Source organism: Diaphorina citri, unplaced genomic scaffold, assembly GCF_000475195.1.
Source record: "Diaphorina citri unplaced genomic scaffold, Diaci psyllid genome assembly version 1.1 scaffold618, whole genome shotgun sequence".
NCBI lineage: Eukaryota > Metazoa > Arthropoda > Insecta > Hemiptera > Psyllidae > Diaphorina > Diaphorina citri.
In genome coordinates, this window is record NW_007378051.1 from 135,935 (window position 1) to 156,036 (window position 20,102).

Below are 20,102 nucleotides of genomic sequence, written 5' to 3' on the forward strand. Positions count from 1 at the left end.
AGTCTTTTGTTATGACCGGCTAGGGTATTTTTTTCTACTCCATTCTATTCTCTTCTATTCTATTTTTGTATCATTTTTTTACTGATGTTTTGAATTTTACTGAGATCAGTCATTTAGTGGTAGTCATTTGCTGGATTTTGTGTAAATCTTCTGGGATTAGAGTGGCTTCTTCATGTCCAACCAAATAAATAAAGTCTTTTGTACTTTTTTTCTACTCCATTCTATTCTATTTTTATATTATTTTTTTACTGCTGTTAGTGCTGTTGTTTTGAATTCACTGAGATCAGTTTTTGACTGGCAGTGTGTATTAGTGGATTTACTGGAATCAGTGGAATCTTTGTGCTCAAGTCTAGTGGGATTAGTGTCCAAGATAAATGTGTATCTACTGAGATAAGAGTTGAGTGGAACAATAGAGTTAAATAGAGCATTGTGTAGAGTAGGATTGAATGTAGGGGGTAGATACTTTATTTATTTCCTAAGTGATATGACCGTGCAATTTCCTTTCCAATAAATAGAATAAATAGTTGTACCAATGTCATATTTGTATTGGTTCCCTGTACAACCTACATAATGTAATGGAAAGTAAAAATAAACCTGGACCTCCCATAAACTAGGCCACTGTGGTACCTACTTGACTGTGGTGTATGGATGCTACCTACCTACCAACCTATTGATAGGTACTTGTTTTTGTTAATTATTTTACTTGTAGTATTTAGTGGAATCTTTGTACTCAAGTCTAGTGGGATTAGTGTCCAAGATAAATGTGTATCTACTGAGATAAGAGCTGAGTGTTAACAATAGAGTTAAATAGAGCATTGTGTAGAGTAGGATTGAATGTAGGGGGTAGATACTTTATTTATTTCCTAAGTGATATGGCCGTGTGTGGCACTTCATTTAATCTGAATGAAAATATTGAAGTCTATTTTTCCCCCTCTGCAGCGCTGTCACAATAAGGTCTCAGATTTCTGATGATGAAATAGAATAGGAAATAGAATATACCTTGCTAAGTGCCTTGTAAATACTGAAACGTCCCATTACTCTCGCAGTCTAAACAAGTTCTTATACCATATTTGATTGGTACCTAATAAATAGGTGATAAACTGATTATAATAGCGCTTATTGTATACTGTTCGAATAGGACTAAAGAGTCCCTTTAACCCACTACCATTATTGTGGTCAAACTTTTGAACAACCTTTAGGTCAATATCCCATATATTGGCTGGGGTCCAACCCACGCCCTCCCAATTACCAGGCGAGTGTATTGACCACTACACCACCGGAGCAAGCAGGTGGCTGGTTTTTCAAGTTATTTTCTTCTTTTTTTTAATTTCAATGCAAAAAATGAGCAAAAAATAAATCCATAAAAAAATAACCAAGACATGGATTCAAGTAAATAATGCCAGTCGATTTTTATTATTGGCAAAAAAAAAAAAAAAAAAAAAAAAAAAAAAAAAAAAAGGGAAAAAAATTCCCTTTTTTTTGTCCCCCCAAAAAAAAAAAACAAGATTCAGCCAATAGTTGTCCCAATGCACTCTCTTGCTACAGTCGCTACTCGAGGCAGAATCGGAAATAGAGATCGCCTGAACTGTTGGCGGTTGAAAAGCGTGTACACATTTTTTTTTTTTTTTTTTCGCCTACTTAAATAACTAATTTTACGTGGCCTATTTTTTTGGCATTTTAATAATTATTTTTACGTGGGTAATTTTTGGCATTTCAAAAAAGCAACAACCAGATTGATTTTTTTACCATCTACTTAATAACTAATTTTACGTGATTAATTTTCGCCATTTTAAATAATTTAAACTAAGATATCTACATAATTAAAATTTGCAATTAATAAATGAAATATAAATTAACGATTTTTTTTTATTATTAGGAAATAAATCATTACCCATAGCTAAATACCTAGTTAAAAAAAGTAAGAAATCCTATTTTTCTTTAAATAATTTTTACATAAATTGATTTTCATCTGACGGGAAAATTATCATTGTTTATGATTTATTATAATTGACGGGCAAAAATTAGTTTAATTTTTATTTAATTAAAATTAGTAATGGAATAAATTAACCATGTGCCAATTGTGCCACCGTTAAACGAGATTTAATCCACCTAATAGAATATTTTATCATTTCATTTTTAGTATATTTTTGGATTTAAGTTTTTTAGTAAGCATTTTTTAAATAATGTAGCTGCGTAGCTCCTAAGTTTTCCGCGCAAGTAATTAAAATGTATTTAATTAACCCTCCAAAGAAATCATTTAATTTATTTTATTTTTTGCAGACACTCCTAAACACAAACAAGTGCTTAAAGTAATTTTAAATTAGGTACCTTTTTATAGTGGGTACCTATAACATAATTTAATTATTATTAATGTTATTATCTTAAATACATATTAAGATAGAAACAATTTGTTCGGCATTTCCAAGTATAACTCATTTTTAATTAGCATTATTGCTATGAACAATGAAAGGACGTGCTTTAATCCATAAAAATCCATAAAGCATTTACAAAAAGGTCAACTATGAAATAAAACAAACTCGGAGAAAAAAATCAGTTGTGCTGAAAAAAGTGTCGCCTGTAAAATGTGTTCTTTCTTGCGTACACATTTGGAGACGGTTACTATGAAATAAAACAAAACTCCGAAAAATTCCAGTTGTGCATCAAAAGACTCGCCTAGTGTGTGTGTAAAAATGTGTTCTCAGTTGTGCTGAAAAAAGGGTCGCCTGTAAAATGTGTTCTTTCTTACGTACACATTTGAAGACGGTTACTATGAAATAAAACAAAACTCCGAAAAATTCCAGTTGTGCATCAAAAGACTCGCCTAGTGTGTGTGTAAAAATGTGTTCTTCCCTAGTAGACAGTTAGAATGTGCATCGGTCACCCTGGAGTCTTTCTGCACGAACTCAAAATCGTCATCCAGGGAAAGTGCAACACTCATTTCGTCTCCACACAGCTCGCCTGAAAACCAAACAAACAATGAAGAAACAGACGCGCGAGGGGCGCCACTCGGGAATAGTGTACCGGCAAGTGGGTGGTCCAGGCGGTCCGAGGAGGCGGCTTCACGTCACGCATTGGAAGGAAAAGCCGCGACCAATGCGGAACGCCGTGAAGGTGTAGAGCCGCCCGCCGGCAAAAGTGTAAATACCGCATGTACAAATCCAATAACGTCCAATAATCCTGTAAATAAAACTGGGGCGCCAAGTCCGATCGATTTAAGTAACTTTCCAGTACTAGGAAATTCCAAGAACAGTAGCCCAAGTTCGAAAAGGCAAGCTACTGCTCCCCCGAGCACGGGCGACTCCGACCCGACGCGTACTGTAACTGTTGGTAAGACTGATATTTTAGATTATAATTCTTCCTGTACTCAATCCGATACGAGTGTACTTAATTTTAATAGTAGACACGATAGTACAAATAGGTGCAAAGGCACACCGAGTACGAGGAACACAGATGTACTTAATACCAAAGAACGAGTGTCCGGTGGACATGAGACTGTTAATCATTCCGGAGCGAACCTTCCTAGAAATGCCCTTCACACGCATGTAGACAGAGTAGATGTAGCCAAAGCCAATGTCCCAACAAGTGAAACTAAAGGTAACCTTCCGAAAGATACTCATCCCCGAGTGTCCGGTGGACATGAGACTGATAATCATTCCGGAGCGAACCTTCCTAGAAATGCCCTTCACACGCATGTAGACAGTGTAGATGTAGCCAAAGCCAATGTCCCAACAAGTGAAACTAAAGGTAACCTTCCGAAAGATACTCATCCTCATACCGGATCAATCCTTCCTATTACCGCGCCTCACAGTCCTGTAGATAAACGAGATGTAACCGAAGCCAATGATCCACCTACTAAACGTATTTTTCCTAACGATGCTCCTCACACGACTGAACACAAAGAAGATCCTATTAAAGCCAATGATCCAACAAGTGAAACTAAAGGTAACCTTCCTATCGATCTTACCCATCCTCACAGTTCTGTAGATAAACAAGATCCTACCAAAGCCAATGATCCAAATAACAGTCAAACGAAAGTAGACAGTGAAACTAAACTAGAAAAGTTCACAGAGAACAACAACCGGCCTTGTAAAAATCCCACCAACAGCAGTCAGCCGACCAAAATACAAGGGCCGGAAGGGAGACATCAAAATGAGAACGAACAGTTTGCAAGTGAGGGCATTGATGAAAATGAAAGCTCTGCAAGTGAGGGCATTGATGAAAATGGACAGTGTGCAAATAATGACTACGAGAATGTATGTACAAGAACTAAGAGGAATGGTACAAGTAATGACTTAACGGGGCAGAGCGCTACCGCGCTCCTTAATCAAGTCGGGGTGCAAGTGAGGGCATTGATGAAAAGGAACAGTTCGCAAGTGAGGGCATTAATGAAAATGGACAGTGTGCAAATAATGACTCCGAGAATGTATGTACAAGAACTAAGAGGAATGGTACAAGTAATGACTTAACGGGGCAGAGCGCTACCGCGCTCCTTAATCAAGTCGGGAGTTCAAGCAATGAAGGCGTCACTGCTTGTGAAAAGAGGACGAGGAGTTATGATCCTAAAGTTGAAACTGCTTGTAAAATGGACACTACTTGTAAAATCGGCACTGCTTGTAAAATCGACACTGCTTGTAAAATCGACACTGCTTGTAAAGTCGACACTACTTGCGAAGGCAGTTGTGAACAGACAGAAAAACATTCCACAACGGTTTCGAGTAATAGTGTCCAATCTGCGGTGATAGGAGATAAGCGGAGTGACAATATGACAGACTCACTTGATGGGGACACATCCGATGAAAACGTGGGAGATAAGACCGCTTTGATGATTGGATCGGGAGATGATGTAATCTGTGATAAGAAATCAAATTTGTGTGAAGCCGATGGATCGATTTCTAGTAAGGAACGTGCAAAATGTGAAGGGAATAGATCGGTTTCCAGTAAGGAGAGTGCGAATGTATGCGAAGCCAATAGATCTATTTCAGGTAATCCGATATCCAACTCGAACGTAGGTGCCTCTAATGACAGTCATGATCTATTGATTGCACATGGTAGAATGGCGACAACTCTAACCACGGCCCCAGGTGCCAACACAACTCAAACAAACAATTATGAGACATCACGGAATTGGCACCCGAACAACATCACTCATACACCCAGAGGTTTGAATAAGATCACAAGTCCGGAGGAGCGTAGAATCACGTCAATTAATCGTGACGTCAACTCACCGTTGTGTGAGGCGGAGAAACTGTTGAGCGATTCGTTGGAACGGTGTGGGAAACCGGTGATTGTTCCGTCGGATGTAAACAAAAAGTCGATGGTGAACAATAACCACAAGTCGAGTGGCTTTCAGAAGAACAGCCACAGCTTTTTGAGGCCTTTCCGAAGTAGGAAAGAGAACGGGAACATTCGCACGTGTAAGAGCTTGATATTTGATCGAATGGAAAGTGAGGATCTGCTACAGCAAGGACAGAGAGACATCTCAGGGTCGTTCTCAAAGATAACGACCGGGAAACGCAAACGAAGCGTCTCCACGAGCTGCGAAAACGAAAACAAGAAATACATTTCGTTGCGAAACGATTCCGATGATCATTTAGACATTCCAAACGGTGATTTGGGCCACGGTAAGAAAGCGATCTCTCTATCGACAGTAACGCTCACGAAACTGAAGAACAACAATAATAAGATCTACCGCAAAATCGACCACATTTTGACGAAAAGCTGGCGCTCGCTGCTCAACGTCCAAAACGGTCGGACAGATTTACACGATATTTCCTTAAGAAACGATTCCGATGATCATTTAGACATGCCGAACGGAGATTTGGGTCACGGTAAGAAAGCGATCTCTCTGTCGACAGTAACGCTCACCAAACTGAAGAACAACAATCATAAGATCTACCGCAAAATCGACCACATTTTGACGAAAAGCTGGCGCTCGCTGCTCAACGTCCAAAACGGTCGGACAGATTTACACGATCCTACCCGGTCCAAACCGTTCTACAAGAACCCTTACGGAACGCGATCCGTCCTTAATGTCAACAATAACGTCATCTATAGGCAACCAACCTATAGTAAGAGTTGGACCGAGATCAGTTCCTGTCTAAAAGCCGAATCGCAACGAAAAGTGGCGGAGACCCACGAAGTTCACCGGCAGAGCGCAGCACCGGCGTTGGAAATCTCCGGTAGCGCGTGCAGCGTGAACGAACCTCGCGAATGTTCGGGTCCACTTCGCGAAAGTTCGGGCCCGCGACTCGGCAAACTTCGCACGTTCTCAAGTTCCTCTTCGTCTTCCGAGCTGCAGTCGCCGAGTATCGAACCGCTCAAGCCGACGAACCGGCTTCGCGTGCCGTCGACCTCGGACAACCTCGGGCCGAATCGGATGTGTTCGCGATGTTCGAGTTTGCTGTCGATGGCATCCTCGTCGAAGTATTCGGTGAGTTCGGTGCACGGGTTTGTACCAGTGGCGGCCCCCGGGGTAGAAGTGACCCCCAGTGGTGTAGTACTGTGTAAGGTGTGCTTGCTGGAAGTGCCGGATAAGGAATCGTGGACCCTGTCCGACTGTCACTGCAGCTATTGTCTTGAGGTAAGAACACATACAAGTTTTTATTTGCATGCTTTGTTATTATTTGCAATTTGTTTGTTATTTGACTAGGTCATTTTATCCATTACATATGCTTTAACTTTACCTTCTTTTTTTGCAATGTTAAATGTAGTAAACATCTTTTTATTTGTTGAAAATTGAAAGGTTAGGTAGGTGTGTAGGTAACAAATTTTATAATAAGGTCACCATTTCCCTGAGCTAATAATTAATGACGAAAAAATAACGGTCCCACTCACGCTCGGTGAGGTTAATATGAGGAAACGTATAGTGCCTCCTGTAATGAAGGTGCGTGGTCCCCGCTAAGTCAAAAAAGTTTGACCGGGCTACCAGAGATATATTAGGTACGAGTATTTCTTATGAATTTGTTTGCACTGGTAATGCCGTCACTGGTCGCTACTCGGTTAAAGTATCTACTCCTAGGATTTTTGCTTAAGGCCCGTTTCCTCTTGTCGTTCGGAAAAAAATCGTGTCGTGTGTAGTGGGAACACTCTCATCTAAATTACATTGCCTACAGGACATTTTGTGTCGTTCGGAAAAAAAATCGTGTCTTGTGCAGTGGGAACACTCATCTAAATCACATTGCCTACAGGACATTCGGAAAAAAATCGGATGAAACTCACGACAAGTGGGAACAGGCCTTAAGTAGGTATCAAGTTTAAAGAAAACGCTTTGAAAATCGTCGCGTGTATACCAAGCCTTACACATGTTCATGATGAACTTAGAGAAAAACTTCCCAACCTCTTGAACTCCTAATAGAACCTCTTAAACTCTTAATCACACAGAATTTCCCGTCTTTAATTTGTTTCTACCGTGATTGGGGCACGCCCTCTCTTTGTATTGAAACAATAAAACTTCAAACTACTTAATAATAGGGATTTAGGTAGTTGTCAGTTACCATTGAGTCAATGAGTCATATATGGTCGTTTATGAAACAATACAGCTTCATGTTTTTTTTTTTTTTTATTTTTATAATATTATTTTCTGTTAATTGTCTGCCTGGGGGACGTTAAACAGGGAGTAGACCAGCTTGATTTGGCTTGAGGACTTTAAATAGGGAGTATATTAGGGATTTAGGTAGTTGTCAGTTACCATTGAGTCAATGAGTCATATATAATGGTAGTTTATGAAACAATACAGCTTCATGTTTTTTTATTTTTATAAAATTATTTTCTGTTAATTGTCTGCCTGGGGGACGTTAAACAGGGAGTAGACCAGCATTTGTCCATCAGTTAGAAAACAAAATTTCCTACCGGTCCAGAGTTAGAAACGGTTAAATTTCAGCAAGATCCAGTGGAGAAAAAAAAAAGTTCAGCTCTTCTGGGTTAATTTATCTAACCCCCCCCCCCCCTCCATACTATAGTTTTTCATAAATAAAATAAAATATGTACGACCAGAAATTTTTCATCGCTCGTCATTTTGTGATCGTCATTACACGACGAGACATGTTGCTTTGTTATTATTTGCAATTTGTTTGTTATTTGACTAGGTCATTTTATCCTATTACATATGCTTTAACTTTACCTTCATTTTTTGCAATGTTATATGTAGTAAATATCTTTTTATTTGTTGAAAATTGAAAGGTTAGGTAGGTGTGTAGGTAACAAATTTTATAATAAGGTCACCATTTTCCTGAGCTAATAATTAATGACGAAAAAATAACGGTCCCACTCACGCTCGGTGAGGTTAATATGAGGAAACGTATAGTGCCTCCTGTAATTAAGGTGCGCGGTCCCCGCTAAGTCAAAGTTTGACCGGGCTACTAGAGATATATTAGGTACGAGTATTTCTTATGAATTTGTTTGCACTGGTAATGCCGTCACTGGTCGCTACTCGGTTAAAGTATCTACTCAATTGTCCTCATGAGGCTAAGTGCACCCCGAACTCCTGGCACAGAGCCGAAAAAACTTCGACCCCGCCGGGAATCGAACCCGGGACCTCCAACTCGGGCACGGAGGTTGCCATGTAGATATTGGTTGGACCTATTACCTTGTGCAATCAGCAACCAGTGAGGTATTCAGTATAATTCGGGGAGGCCAAGTGCACCCCGAACTCCTGGCACAGAGCCGAAAAAACTTCAACCCCGCCGGGAATCGAACCCGGGACCTCCCACTCGGGCACGGAGGTTGCCATGTAGATATTGGTTGGACCTATTACCTTGTGCAATCAGCAACCAGTGAGGTATTCAGTATAATTCGGTAGACCTAGAAATGTGAAAGAGAGTGAAAGTTTGAGTGAATGCGTTGAACCTTGATGGAGAACAATGAATTGGAAACAATAAACCAACAACAACAACCCACCGTATATGCTAAACAACGTACTTTATGGTAATATGAAATATGAAGAGGTCGTTGGAAAAAAGATGAAGACTTGTCAGTTTTCAGTCCTACACTGAGACAAAAACTAGGGTGTCGGAAGCCCAATCGAGTGACTGAGTTCTGGAACTCTAATACTTATATTTATCAGAAGCTCAACAGTTTAAGTAATATAGTATTCCAACAATCTAAATCTGGGGAAAGTCAAACACTTCATGAGGAATTACATTTTACCTTGGAGGGTAGCGCGTGTGACTTCTAAGCGCTTAGGTCGCGGGTTTGATTTTTGCCCGGGACGGATTTTATCCCAATCAGCTAACCTTCGTTTTCGGAACGGTTGGCTTTCTCCTATTCCTGTCTTCCTTCTCTACGGTAAGACCATAGCAGCTACCGTTCCCTCTATGAAACCCCAAAAGAAACTACATTTGAAACTTGATAACTTTTGACTTACCCCGTGAATGACCTAAATTCTACTAAAGGCTAAACAATACCTCTTCATTACAATGGCTTTACAGATTTACGTTCGTATGTACTTGCTTCAAGTGATAAATATCGAAGCAAAAACCACGCTCCCAGACATTAATGTTGAGTTTTATGCTCTACCTGACCTTTGTTTTGTCAGTATAAGGTGCGCGGTCCCCGCTAAGTCAAAGTTTGACCGGGCTACTAGAGATATATTAGGTACGAGTATTTCTTATGAATTTGTTTGCACTGGTAATGCCGTCACTGGTCGCTACTCGGTTAAAGTATCTACTCATTCTTGTCATTATAATTCAGACAAGGCGTTGAGTATGATCGAAATCAACAAGGATGCTTGTTTACATCAGAGGTTCCCAATCTGTGGTACGCGTACCACTAGTACGCAGAAGCAGTTCTGGTGGTACCCGAAGAGATTTGAAAAACTCATTTTTTTACGATTTGTCTCGTAAATGCGAAAAACAAATCTGGCAACCCTAGTTGGGAGAGAAAAAATCTACAATCAGTGCACCAAAAAGTGTGACATGGTACTACGGTTAACACAAAAATTTCGTCTACGGTGCTATAATTTCTTTACTTAACCCAAAACACACACAAAATTGATAATTGGTGGTACGCCGGAATTACTTCGGAAATATATAAGACCTTGGTTCTTTATTTAGACTGTCGAATTCTATTTTTTTTTTCTAATTAATCAGGGTGATCATCTATTGCAATATGTGTTCCCCATGATATGTCAAAATATATGAGACCTTGGTTAGACTGCGGGAGTAAAGGGACTTTTCAGTCTCATTCTGGCAGGATAAACAAGGTATATTCTATTCTATTTTACGCCAAAAGAACCTTGACGTGTCAGGTGGTACGCAGTACTCAAAAGTTTGGGAACCCCTGGTTTATATCGACTGTTTGAAGGAGACTGGGTAGTGTGTTAATTAAAAAACTCCATTAGTTAACCCGCTGTGTGTCACGAACTTTGTGGACTTCGGATCTGAAGGTTGGTGGTTCGAGTCAGAGTCAAGTCGAGATTTATTGAGGTTTACACGTTTGCAAATGTACTTCTTTTGAAGAGTTTGTTTGTTGTTGGAGGGTTTTTTTTAATTACTTATTCAAATAGTGCTTTATTTAGACTGAGGTTGGTTAAACATTCCTTAGACTTTAGAGTATTTGATGACTGTCAGATGTTTGTGCTAACAGTTTAATAAGAGGAACCACGGGAAATGGGAACAGATTTCATAGAGGGAACTCCGGAACAGTAAGAACGGAGGTCTTATCGTCCGAAATCGAATAAAGAATAAGGACAGGATAGGAAAAAGCCCTTCCAGGAACGTACCTACCTTCTTTGTTCATAATAAAGTTCGCGTCGGGCGGATTTTATCCTAAACAGATAAGGCTCGTTCTCAAAACGGCTGACTTTCTCCTATCCCGTGATTTTTCTCTATTCGATTTCGGAATGATGAGACCTTAGCAGTTACATTTCCCTGTATCAAACCTGTTAAAAGACCAGAGGGCGAGTGAGTGAAGATGAAGTTTATACACAAAAAGCCCAATCTGAGGCTTAGGTGTAGGGGCTGGACAGCCCTAAAGAATGGGCTAAGCTTTTTAGGAATCTACGAGTAAAAATAAGGTTCTGAATTGACCCATCGAGACTGAAACGGGTTAACCAGAACATGTACAATGAAAATGAAGTAAAATTGATCGAATCGAAACTGATTTGTATTTTATTGATTCATTACAATTTATTAAACAGCACTCATTGTGTGTTTCCTGTTTCTTTCTGTTTTTTTCAGGCCGGAGTTTCTGCCAAGTGAATGTGTTTCGGACCGAATCCGATATTGAAACCGTACGTAAATTGAAGGCAGAGAGAACGTATGGCTGAACTGAATGCAGAAAAAAACCTTGATAGAAAGTTGATTCAGCCAATAGTTGTCCCAATGCACTCTCTTGCTACAGTCGCTACTCGAGGCAGAATCGGAATCGGAAATAGAGATCGCCTGAACTGTGTGGCGGTTGAAGCTTTTCAACCGTGTACACATTTTTTTTTTTTTTTCGCCTACTTAAATAACTAATTTTACGTGGCCTATTTTTTTGGCATTTTAATAATTATTTTTACGTGGGTAATTTTTGGCATTTCAAAAAAGCAACAACCAGATTGATTTTTTTACCATCTACTTAATAACTAATTTTTACGTGATTAATTTTCGCCATTTTAAATAATTTAAACTAAGATATCTACATAATTAAAATTTGCAATTAATAAATGAAATATAAATTAACGATTTTTTTTATTATTAGGAAATAAATCATTACCTATAGCTAAATTAGGTAAGTACCTAGGTAGTCAAAAAAAGTTAGAAATCCTATTTTTCTTTAGCTAATTTTTACATAAATTGATTTTCATCTGACGGGAAAATTATCATTGTTTATTATTTATTATAATTGACGGGCAAAAATTAGTTTAATTTTTATTAATTAAAATTAGTAATGGAATAAATTAACCATGTGCCAATTGTGCCACCGTTAAACGAGATTTAATCCATCTAATAGAATATTTTATCATTTTATTTTTAGTATATTTTTGGATTTAAGTTTTTTAGTAAGCATTTTTTAAATAATGTAGCTGCGTAGTTCCTAAGTTTTCCGCGCAAGTAATTAAAATGTATTTAATTAACCCTCCAAAGAAATCATTTAATTTATTTTATTTTTTGCAGACACTCCTAAACACAAACAAGTGCTTAAAGTAATTTTAAATTAGGTACCTTTTTATAGTGGGTACCAACATAATTTAATTATTATTAATGTTATTATCTTAAATACATATTAAGATAGAAACAATTTATTCGGCATTTCGAAGTATAACTCATTTTTAATTAGCATTATTGCTATGAACAATGAAAGGACGTGCTTTAATCCATAAAAATCCATAAAGCATTTTCAAAAAGGTCAACTATGAAATAAAACAAACTCGGAAAAAAAAATCAGTTGTGCTGAAAAAAGGGTCGCCTATAAAATGTGTTCTTTCATGCGTACACATTTGGAGACGGTTACTATGAAATAAAACAAAACTCCGAAAAATTCCAGTTGTGCATCAAAAAACTCGCCTAGTGTGTGTGTGTAAAAATGTGTTCTTCCCTAGTAGACAGTTAGAATGTGCATCGGTCACCCTGGAGTCTTTCTGCACGAACTCAAATTCGAGTATTTTAGAGAACAATAAATGGCATATAATTCACATGTAAAGATACTCGCATCTGAGTCAAGGCAATACCTACTACTGAGTGACATTTCGTTCAGGAATGACCAGGGCACATCCTGAGTGATTATTATCTTTTGATCCATCTGTGAATATCTTCATACAATTTTCATATTTATTTAGTTCAAAGAGAAATGTTGATTTAATTATTTCACTGTTTGTGTTTTTCTTTGAATAGGTAAGTAGATGGAAATTTATTTCTATCTTTACATGTTGCCAGGGTGGCATTTGTTTTTATGAGGTACAGGTACAATTAATAGGGTGCGGCATCACCTATTTCTATTCTCTATGTAATATTAAGTATTAAGTTAGTTATAAGTTAGCATTAGGAAAAATTTGTGTACATACATGTTTGTATATCACCACAATAAAAATATTTGATTTGATTAGGTAAGTAGATGGAAATTTATTTCTATCTTTACATGTTGCCAGGGTGGCAGGGTTTGATGATATTTTTCAGTAATTTTTTGTAGAATGGGTGAATATTCTTGCATAGGTTGGTCGATGAATTAAAATTGAATTGACTTTAAAGGTCGAAACGGGAACCTGGGGAAGCTGCTCGACTTTGGGATGTTTCCGAATTAAAATTGAATTGACTTTAAAGGTCGAAACGGGAACCTGGGGAAGCTGCTCGACTTTGGGATGTTTCCACCGCTGAAGCCGATTCCTGAGGATGAGACAGCGTTTGTTAGCGTTCCTGTAACGTTTGTTCCGGTTCCTGTTACGGAGAGGGTACCCTATGTGGAGACCCCGCCACCGGTGAGGCCAACGGTGGGAGATACGCTGATCGGACATCTGGCGGACTTTGGAATGATGGAGGACCGGGGCAAGGCGGCGTTTGGAGACACGAGTCTGCAGATGTGCGCGGAGGGTGAGTTTCGAGATTTTTAATTCGTAACATGAGAAATAGGTGTTCCAAGTCCAGTAGATTCGTGAAACTTGGGCACACCTATGGAACCTGTATAACTGCTAAGGTCGTGAAACTTAGAAACACTATGGTACCTTCGGTTCCTACACCTAAGCCTCTAGGATGGCTTTTGTGTGTGGTGATGAAGATAGTCAATTAGGTAGGCAATCATCGAAATAATTGAATGGGTAAGAGGCAGAGTGGACCAAGTCCAAAAATTGTCTTTTTGAGTATTGTATAGGTATCGTTGGAAACAGCACAAAAAGATCTTATTTTTACTTTTTAATTGGTTGCTACTTCCCTTTAGTGTTGAAATGAGAGTAAAAACAAAATGGCTATCTCTATTCAAACTCAAGCTAGTCCTAAACTTTAACTTCATTTATCTCAAAACGATTTTTTTGGACTTGGTCCGCTGCCTCTTAGCCATTCATCTCATTTGTTCTCTCACGATTTCCCCACAGGCCTATTCCAATGCAGTAGGAATACCTCGTATGATGAGCTGGTGTGCATCCCCAGTATTGCCAGATGTAACGGTATACCCGATTGTCCCGGTAGTTCGGATGAGTTCGGGTGTGAGGAAAACCAATGCCATGGCAACTTCCAGGTAAGATCGGGCAAAATCGGATGCCCGAATTTTCAGTGATCGCTAGATCGGTAAAGATCGGGTGTGAGCTAGATCGCTAAAGACCAGTATTGCCAGATGTAACGATTGTCCCGGTAGTTCGGATGAGTTCGGGTGTGAGGAAAACCAATGCCATGGCAACTTCCAGGTAAGATCGGGCAAAATCGGATGCCCGAATTTTCAGTGATCGCTAGATCGGTAAAGATCGGGTATGAGCTAGATCGCTAAAGACCAGTATTGCCAGATGTAACGATTGTCCCGGTAGTTCGGGTGAGTTCGGGTGTGAGGAAAACCAATGCCATGGCAACTTCCAGGTAAGATCGGTCAAAATCGGATTCCCCGATTTTTTTCTCTCGGTGATCGCTGAAATCCCGATTTTTTTTTTTTTCTATCGGTGATCCCTAGATCTCGGTGAAAATCGGATGTCCCAATTTTTCCCCTAGATAATTCAATGAAATGATTACCAAGTTTTCACTCGGCCGTTTTTCAAAGAGGTTAAAACGTTCGATAGAAGAACTGTAACGAGCAACAACGAAGGTCTTATTTTTGAAGAGGTTAGATTGATAGGGGGAACTCTATCAACTTGAGTCTCATCGTCCCTAAATCTAAGAGAGAAGGAGAATAGGATAGGATAAAGCCAGCCGTATCACACACAAAAAGCCCAAACTGAGGCTTAGGTGTAGGGGCTGGTCAGCCCCAAAGGACGGGTTGAACTTCTACGAATCTACGAAAAGCCAGCCGTATCTGTAAACCTACAAGCTAGGCGCGCTACCCTCCAAAATAACTAGGCTGACAGTCATGTGGGGGGAATTCGGCAGCGGTCATGGGAACCCTAATAGGTTCTTCCAAATTACAATAAGTTTTTAATGTGATTTAATTTTTCATTACAATTCCATCTACTATCTAGCATTCTCTTATCTTGTTATCATGCTTCTCGACATAGTATCCCGTTTCCAGAAGATTGTTAAATTTATTTCCCAATATTAATCCCTTGCTTCTTCTCATCCCCCAGTGTGGTAGCAAGCGCTGTCTGGCGTACAATCACGTATGTAACGGCGTACCAGATTGTGAGGACCTTTCCGATGAGAATGAAGCAATGTGCAATTCCCGTGCCTGCGATGTTTCCTCTCAATTTCATTGTGGTAGCGGTCATTGTATCCCGCTCAACTGGCGATGTAATGGGAAGGTGGGATGTGGCAACACCGCAGATGAACATGGATGTCACTGTGAGGAAAAAGATGAAGACTTGTCAGTTTTCAGTCCTACACTGAGACAAAAACGAGGGTGTCGGAAACCCAATCGAGTGACTGAGTTCTGGAACTCTAATACTTATATTTATCAGAAGCTCAACAGTTAAATATAGTATTCCAACAATCTAAATCTGGCGAAAGTCAAACACTTCATGAGGAATTACATTTTATCTTGGAGGGTAGCGCGTCTGACTTCTAAGCACTTAGGTCGCGGGTTTGATTTTTGCCCGGGCCGGATTTTATCCCAATCAGATAACCTTCGTTTTTGGAACGGTTGGCTTTCTCCTATTCCTGTCTTCCTTCTCTACGGTAAGACCATAGCAGTTACCGTTCCCTCTATGAAATCTCAAATGAAATTACATTTGAAACTTGAAAACTTTTGACTTACCCCGTGAATGACCTAAATTCTACTAAGGGCTAAACAATACCTCTTCATTACAATGGCTTTACAGATTTACGTTCGTATGTACTCTCTTCAAGTGATAAATATCGAAGCAAAAACCACGCTCCCAGACATTAATGTTGAGTTTTATGCTCTACCTGACCTTTGTTTTGTCAGTACTTGCCACTTTGGCACTTTGCTTGATTGAATTGTGATGCTTTATTGCTATAAGCACTCGGCTTTCATTTAAACCAGGGGCTTTACATTTAAAAACATTGAAATGGGGATCTTTTCTGACCAAATTTTGACGCCAATCAGGGGCTAGCCAATAGCGCGTTGAATACACTAGTTCCCAAAATGGATCACTGAAGACAACGTTGCGCGTGGTTGGTATCCAGATGGGTATTTCTCACTAAAAAAATTGGTAAGTAAGTTGTACAGTGACTTTTAAAGCGTCCAACCTCTATAAAAAAATAAGTAAAATCTGGTGCTAACATTATACTACTTACCTTACCTTTTGGAAGACGGTCGAAATCGCGCTCCCAAAAGCGGCTAACCGTTGTCCCGATGAAGCCATCTCAACCGGACTCAGGGGCTTTACATTTAAAAACATTGAAATGGGGATCTTTTCCGACCAAATTTTGACGCCAATCAGGGGCTAGCCAATAGCACGTTGAATACACTAGTTCCCAAAATGGATCACTGAAGACAACGTTGCGCGTGGTTGGTATCCAGATGGGTATTCCTCACTAAAATAATTGGTACCTAGTTGTACAGTGACGTTTAAAGCGTCCAACCTCTATAAAAAATAAGTAAAATCTGGTGCTAACATTACACTACTTACCTTACCTTTTGGAAGACGGTCGAAATCGCGCTCCCAAAAGCGGCTAACCGTTGTCCCGATGAAGCCATCTCAACCGGACACCATCCACAAGGCAATCGCCTTTATGGATTTTTCTTTTTTGCTTAACGCTGTCTTAGCTTAATCGGAGAAACTGTTTTGAGAAACGCAGCCTGCTACTATATCTACAAAGCTATTGCCTGCGGGCCTACAAGTGTTTACATCTCTTAAGCTTGGTTTATTGTTTATTTCATGTTTATAGAAAACTCGGCACACCTTTGCCCTACCTTAACTCTAAGGTATGGTATGCCACAGAACAATGGAGTCTCAATGTGGAAATATGTCGGGCTTGAGACTTGTTTGTGTCTAAATTGAACGACCGATGAAATTGTCAAGGTTCCGTCGAAAAGCTAACTTGTTTGTGTCTAAATTGAACGACCGATGAAATTGTCAAGGTTCCGTCGAAAAGCTAACTAGGGCCAGTCGCGCACGCTCAGAGCGTCGCCGTCAGAACGTGTGTGACAGGAAAAGCTTCAGGCTGTCTGACAGACCTGTAGGTCTCGAGCTTTTTTCGACAATCAGGTTCGTCTTGACCACGTGACGAGACGTTATGCTAATGTGTTTCTACATGAACTCATGAAATTGAAACCTTTTTGACTCGGTGTGTTTGACAAAGAGTGGCTTAACATTCCGAAAGCACTATAGCTCGTTCCGTCGAAAGTGCTTATCTGATTTCAATGTTGACCCATCGAGGTAGGTTGCACAACTTCGTTAACCCCCTTGTGTCTCCGCGGAGAGAGTTGCTTAACTTTCCTATCGCACTGTGGCAGTAATGTCCTTCCTTATCTGATAACAGGGTTCACCTCGTCATGTGATGGACCTTACTTTCTGGCCGTCCTGTGTCTATCTCTGTGGAAAGAGTTCCAGAACTTTCTGAGCCCCCCGTGTCTCCGCGGAGAGAGTTCTTAACTTTCCTATCGCACTGTGGCGCTGTGTGTTCCATGTCTTTCTTTATCTGATAACAGGGTTCACCTCGTCATGTGATGAACTTACAGAACGTAGTCCGAATTTAATGGGAGGGGTTTCTTAACTTTCTGAACCCCTGTGTTTCCGTAGAAAGAGTTGCCTAACTTTCCGAGCGCACTGTGGCAGTGTGTGCCATGTCCTTCCTTATCTGATAACAGGGTTGACCTCGTCATTTGGGAGGGGTTTCTTAACTTTCTGAACCCCTGTGTTTGCGTAGAAAGAGTTGCCTAACTTTCCGAGCGCACTGTGGCAGTGTGTGCCATGTCCTTCCTTATCTGATAACAGGGTTGACCTCGTCATTGTGATGAACCTACAGAACTGGAATACAGACGCTAAACTACGCTACGCGAGTAGTAAAACCACGTACTGGTATATAGCGTGTAACAGTTCTCTCTAAGTTTATTCAGAAAAAAAAAATAAATAAAATAAAATATGTACGACCAGAAATTTTTCATCGCTCGTCATTTTGTGATCGTCATTACACGACGAGACATGGATTTTGTCTCGTCCCATGGAAAAATCAAGAGACGAGACAAGGTCCCCGAGACGAGAAACGATCATTTTTCGTATCGTCTCTTCTCGCGGGCATCAGTAAAGTTCAGAAGCACGATGGTGTAGGGCTGGAATTGACCTCTCGCCTTCCTGTTTACCTGGTGAGCGTCTTGACCACTTGTTAGGCCAGCCACTCAACCCGTAACCGGTCAGGTAGACCTGACACTACCACCTGACAGGAAAAAGTCCGCCTGTTAGGTCTACCTGATAGTGAGTAGCTGGCCTTGTGTTAATAATAATAGTGCTTATTTATACTGCTCGCATAGGACTGAAAAGTCCCTTTACTCCAGCAGTAGGCTACTACTATTATTGTGCACCCATATTTATGAACAAAATGCTGGCTCTTAAGTTCGTGCTAAGCATAGTCTCAAGGCATTTGATTGGTAAATTTTGACTTGAGACTGATCTAAGAACGATCATTCTTGTTCATAAATACGAATGTGAGTCTTCCATCAAGATATTGATACTGAGTCTTCCATCAAGATGTTACTTTCCATTACCTACCTGTCTAATTGGGCATTCGAGGGAGCGGCAATTTTTTCCCCCACTTAGCCAGGTTTTCCAATTAGAAAAGTGTTTATCAATTACAATTACAAATGAAGGGGCCACTTTTTTTTTTTACCGTTAATCCAGGAGCGTTTGGACGGCTCCCAATTAGACAGGTTCGACCACTTACTTAACATATTTTGCGGAAAAAACTGATCACTGCACCACCGAGGCAGGTTAACACCACTGGCGTTCAGTAAGATTCCAAGCCAGCCGCTACCTTCCAAGCTAACCAGGCTGACAAGATTGACAAAGATCGCTTCGACAGTAACACTCTGTAGACGGCTTGTTTGTTTTAGGACCGAAGTAAGGTTGACAGACTGGCTAGGTGGATAATTGGTGACTATTCTAGTCACTGTTAGTGGTCAAGCAAGTGTTACTGCCGGTATCTGGAGAGGTGTTTCCTGGGGTAGACCACCGGATCATCCATAGCAACTGGTTTTTCCACCGTTCGGACCACAACTGGTTGATGGATCTGGAGAGGTGTTTCCTGGGGTAGACCACCGGATCATCCATAGCAACTGGTTTTTCCACCGTTCGGACCACAACTGGTTGATGGAGTAATAAATAATCAATCAAAATGAAAATCTAATCATGGTATCTTTGTGTTAAAGCAGAGAGCTTTCTCACAACTTTGGGGGTATCACAGTATTACAAGTCTTTCATTTACTCAATCATCATTATTTATCATCGCTCGTCTCTTCGACTTGTAATGCCGCCACTGGTCGCTACTCGATTAAAGTAGCTACTCAATTGTCCCCTCACGAGGTGCACCCCGAACTCCAAGAACAGAGCCGAAAAAAACCTCGGCCCCGCCGGGAATCGAACCCGGACCTCCTGCGTGCAGGCCTAGTGTAATACCCACTCGGCCACGGAGGTTGCTTGGAGTAATAAATAATAGATTAATAGAGCTTGTTTCAACTGCCCGATTAGCTCGATTAGGACCGAAAAGTCCCCTTAATTCCAGCAGTAGGCTAGGTGCTATTATTAGGGTCAAATTCTCATAATATGACGAAAAAGAGAAGAAAATTAATAGTGTTTTTTTTTCGCTCAATTAGGTCTGAAAAGTCCATTACTCCAGCAGTAGGCTACTACTTCTTGTCCTCAGTTCTATGCGAATTCGTCGCGAGGGTTGAATGTTGAATACATTTTCGATGGGTGATGGGGGCGCACTAAAATGTATAATCTTTAACGTAAGGTTTCTCAGGTTTTTTTTTTTTTTTTTTTTTTTTTTTTTGTGCTTCACAAATACCTTCTCACGTATTATCTATTACCTATTTACCTAGTACGAATATACATAGGTTCTACGTACATAAGTACCTACATTCGTACTATGTACGTA

At 40.1% G+C, this 20,102-nt stretch overlaps 1 protein-coding gene and 2 long non-coding RNA genes across 3 annotated transcripts in view; all 3 read left to right on the forward strand.

Annotated features, from left to right (window-relative positions):
- The first annotated feature begins 1,510 nt into the window (after positions 1 to 1,510).
- Positions 1,511 to 2,627, forward strand: LOC113467999. Its single transcript, XR_003391880.1, has 2 exons — positions 1,511 to 1,606; positions 2,281 to 2,627. It is a non-coding gene; the product is annotated as an uncharacterized LOC113467999 (long non-coding RNA).
- Positions 2,628 to 2,866: 239 nt separating this feature from the next.
- Positions 2,867 to 20,102, forward strand: part of LOC103510566 (mucin-17-like) — a 24,753-nt gene continuing 7,517 nt past the window's right edge. Inside the window, exons 1-4 of the mRNA XM_026824590.1 lie at positions 2,867 to 2,895; positions 2,954 to 4,319; positions 4,490 to 5,701; positions 5,909 to 6,580. Of these exons, the coding sequence (XP_026680391.1) occupies positions 2,867 to 2,895; positions 2,954 to 4,319; positions 4,490 to 5,701; positions 5,909 to 6,580 (3,279 nt within the window). The remainder of the gene's footprint in view (positions 2,896 to 2,953; positions 4,320 to 4,489; positions 5,702 to 5,908; positions 6,581 to 20,102) is intronic.
- Positions 11,679 to 12,549, forward strand: LOC113467998. Its single transcript, XR_003391879.1, has 2 exons — positions 11,679 to 11,709; positions 12,096 to 12,549. It is a non-coding gene; the product is annotated as an uncharacterized LOC113467998 (long non-coding RNA).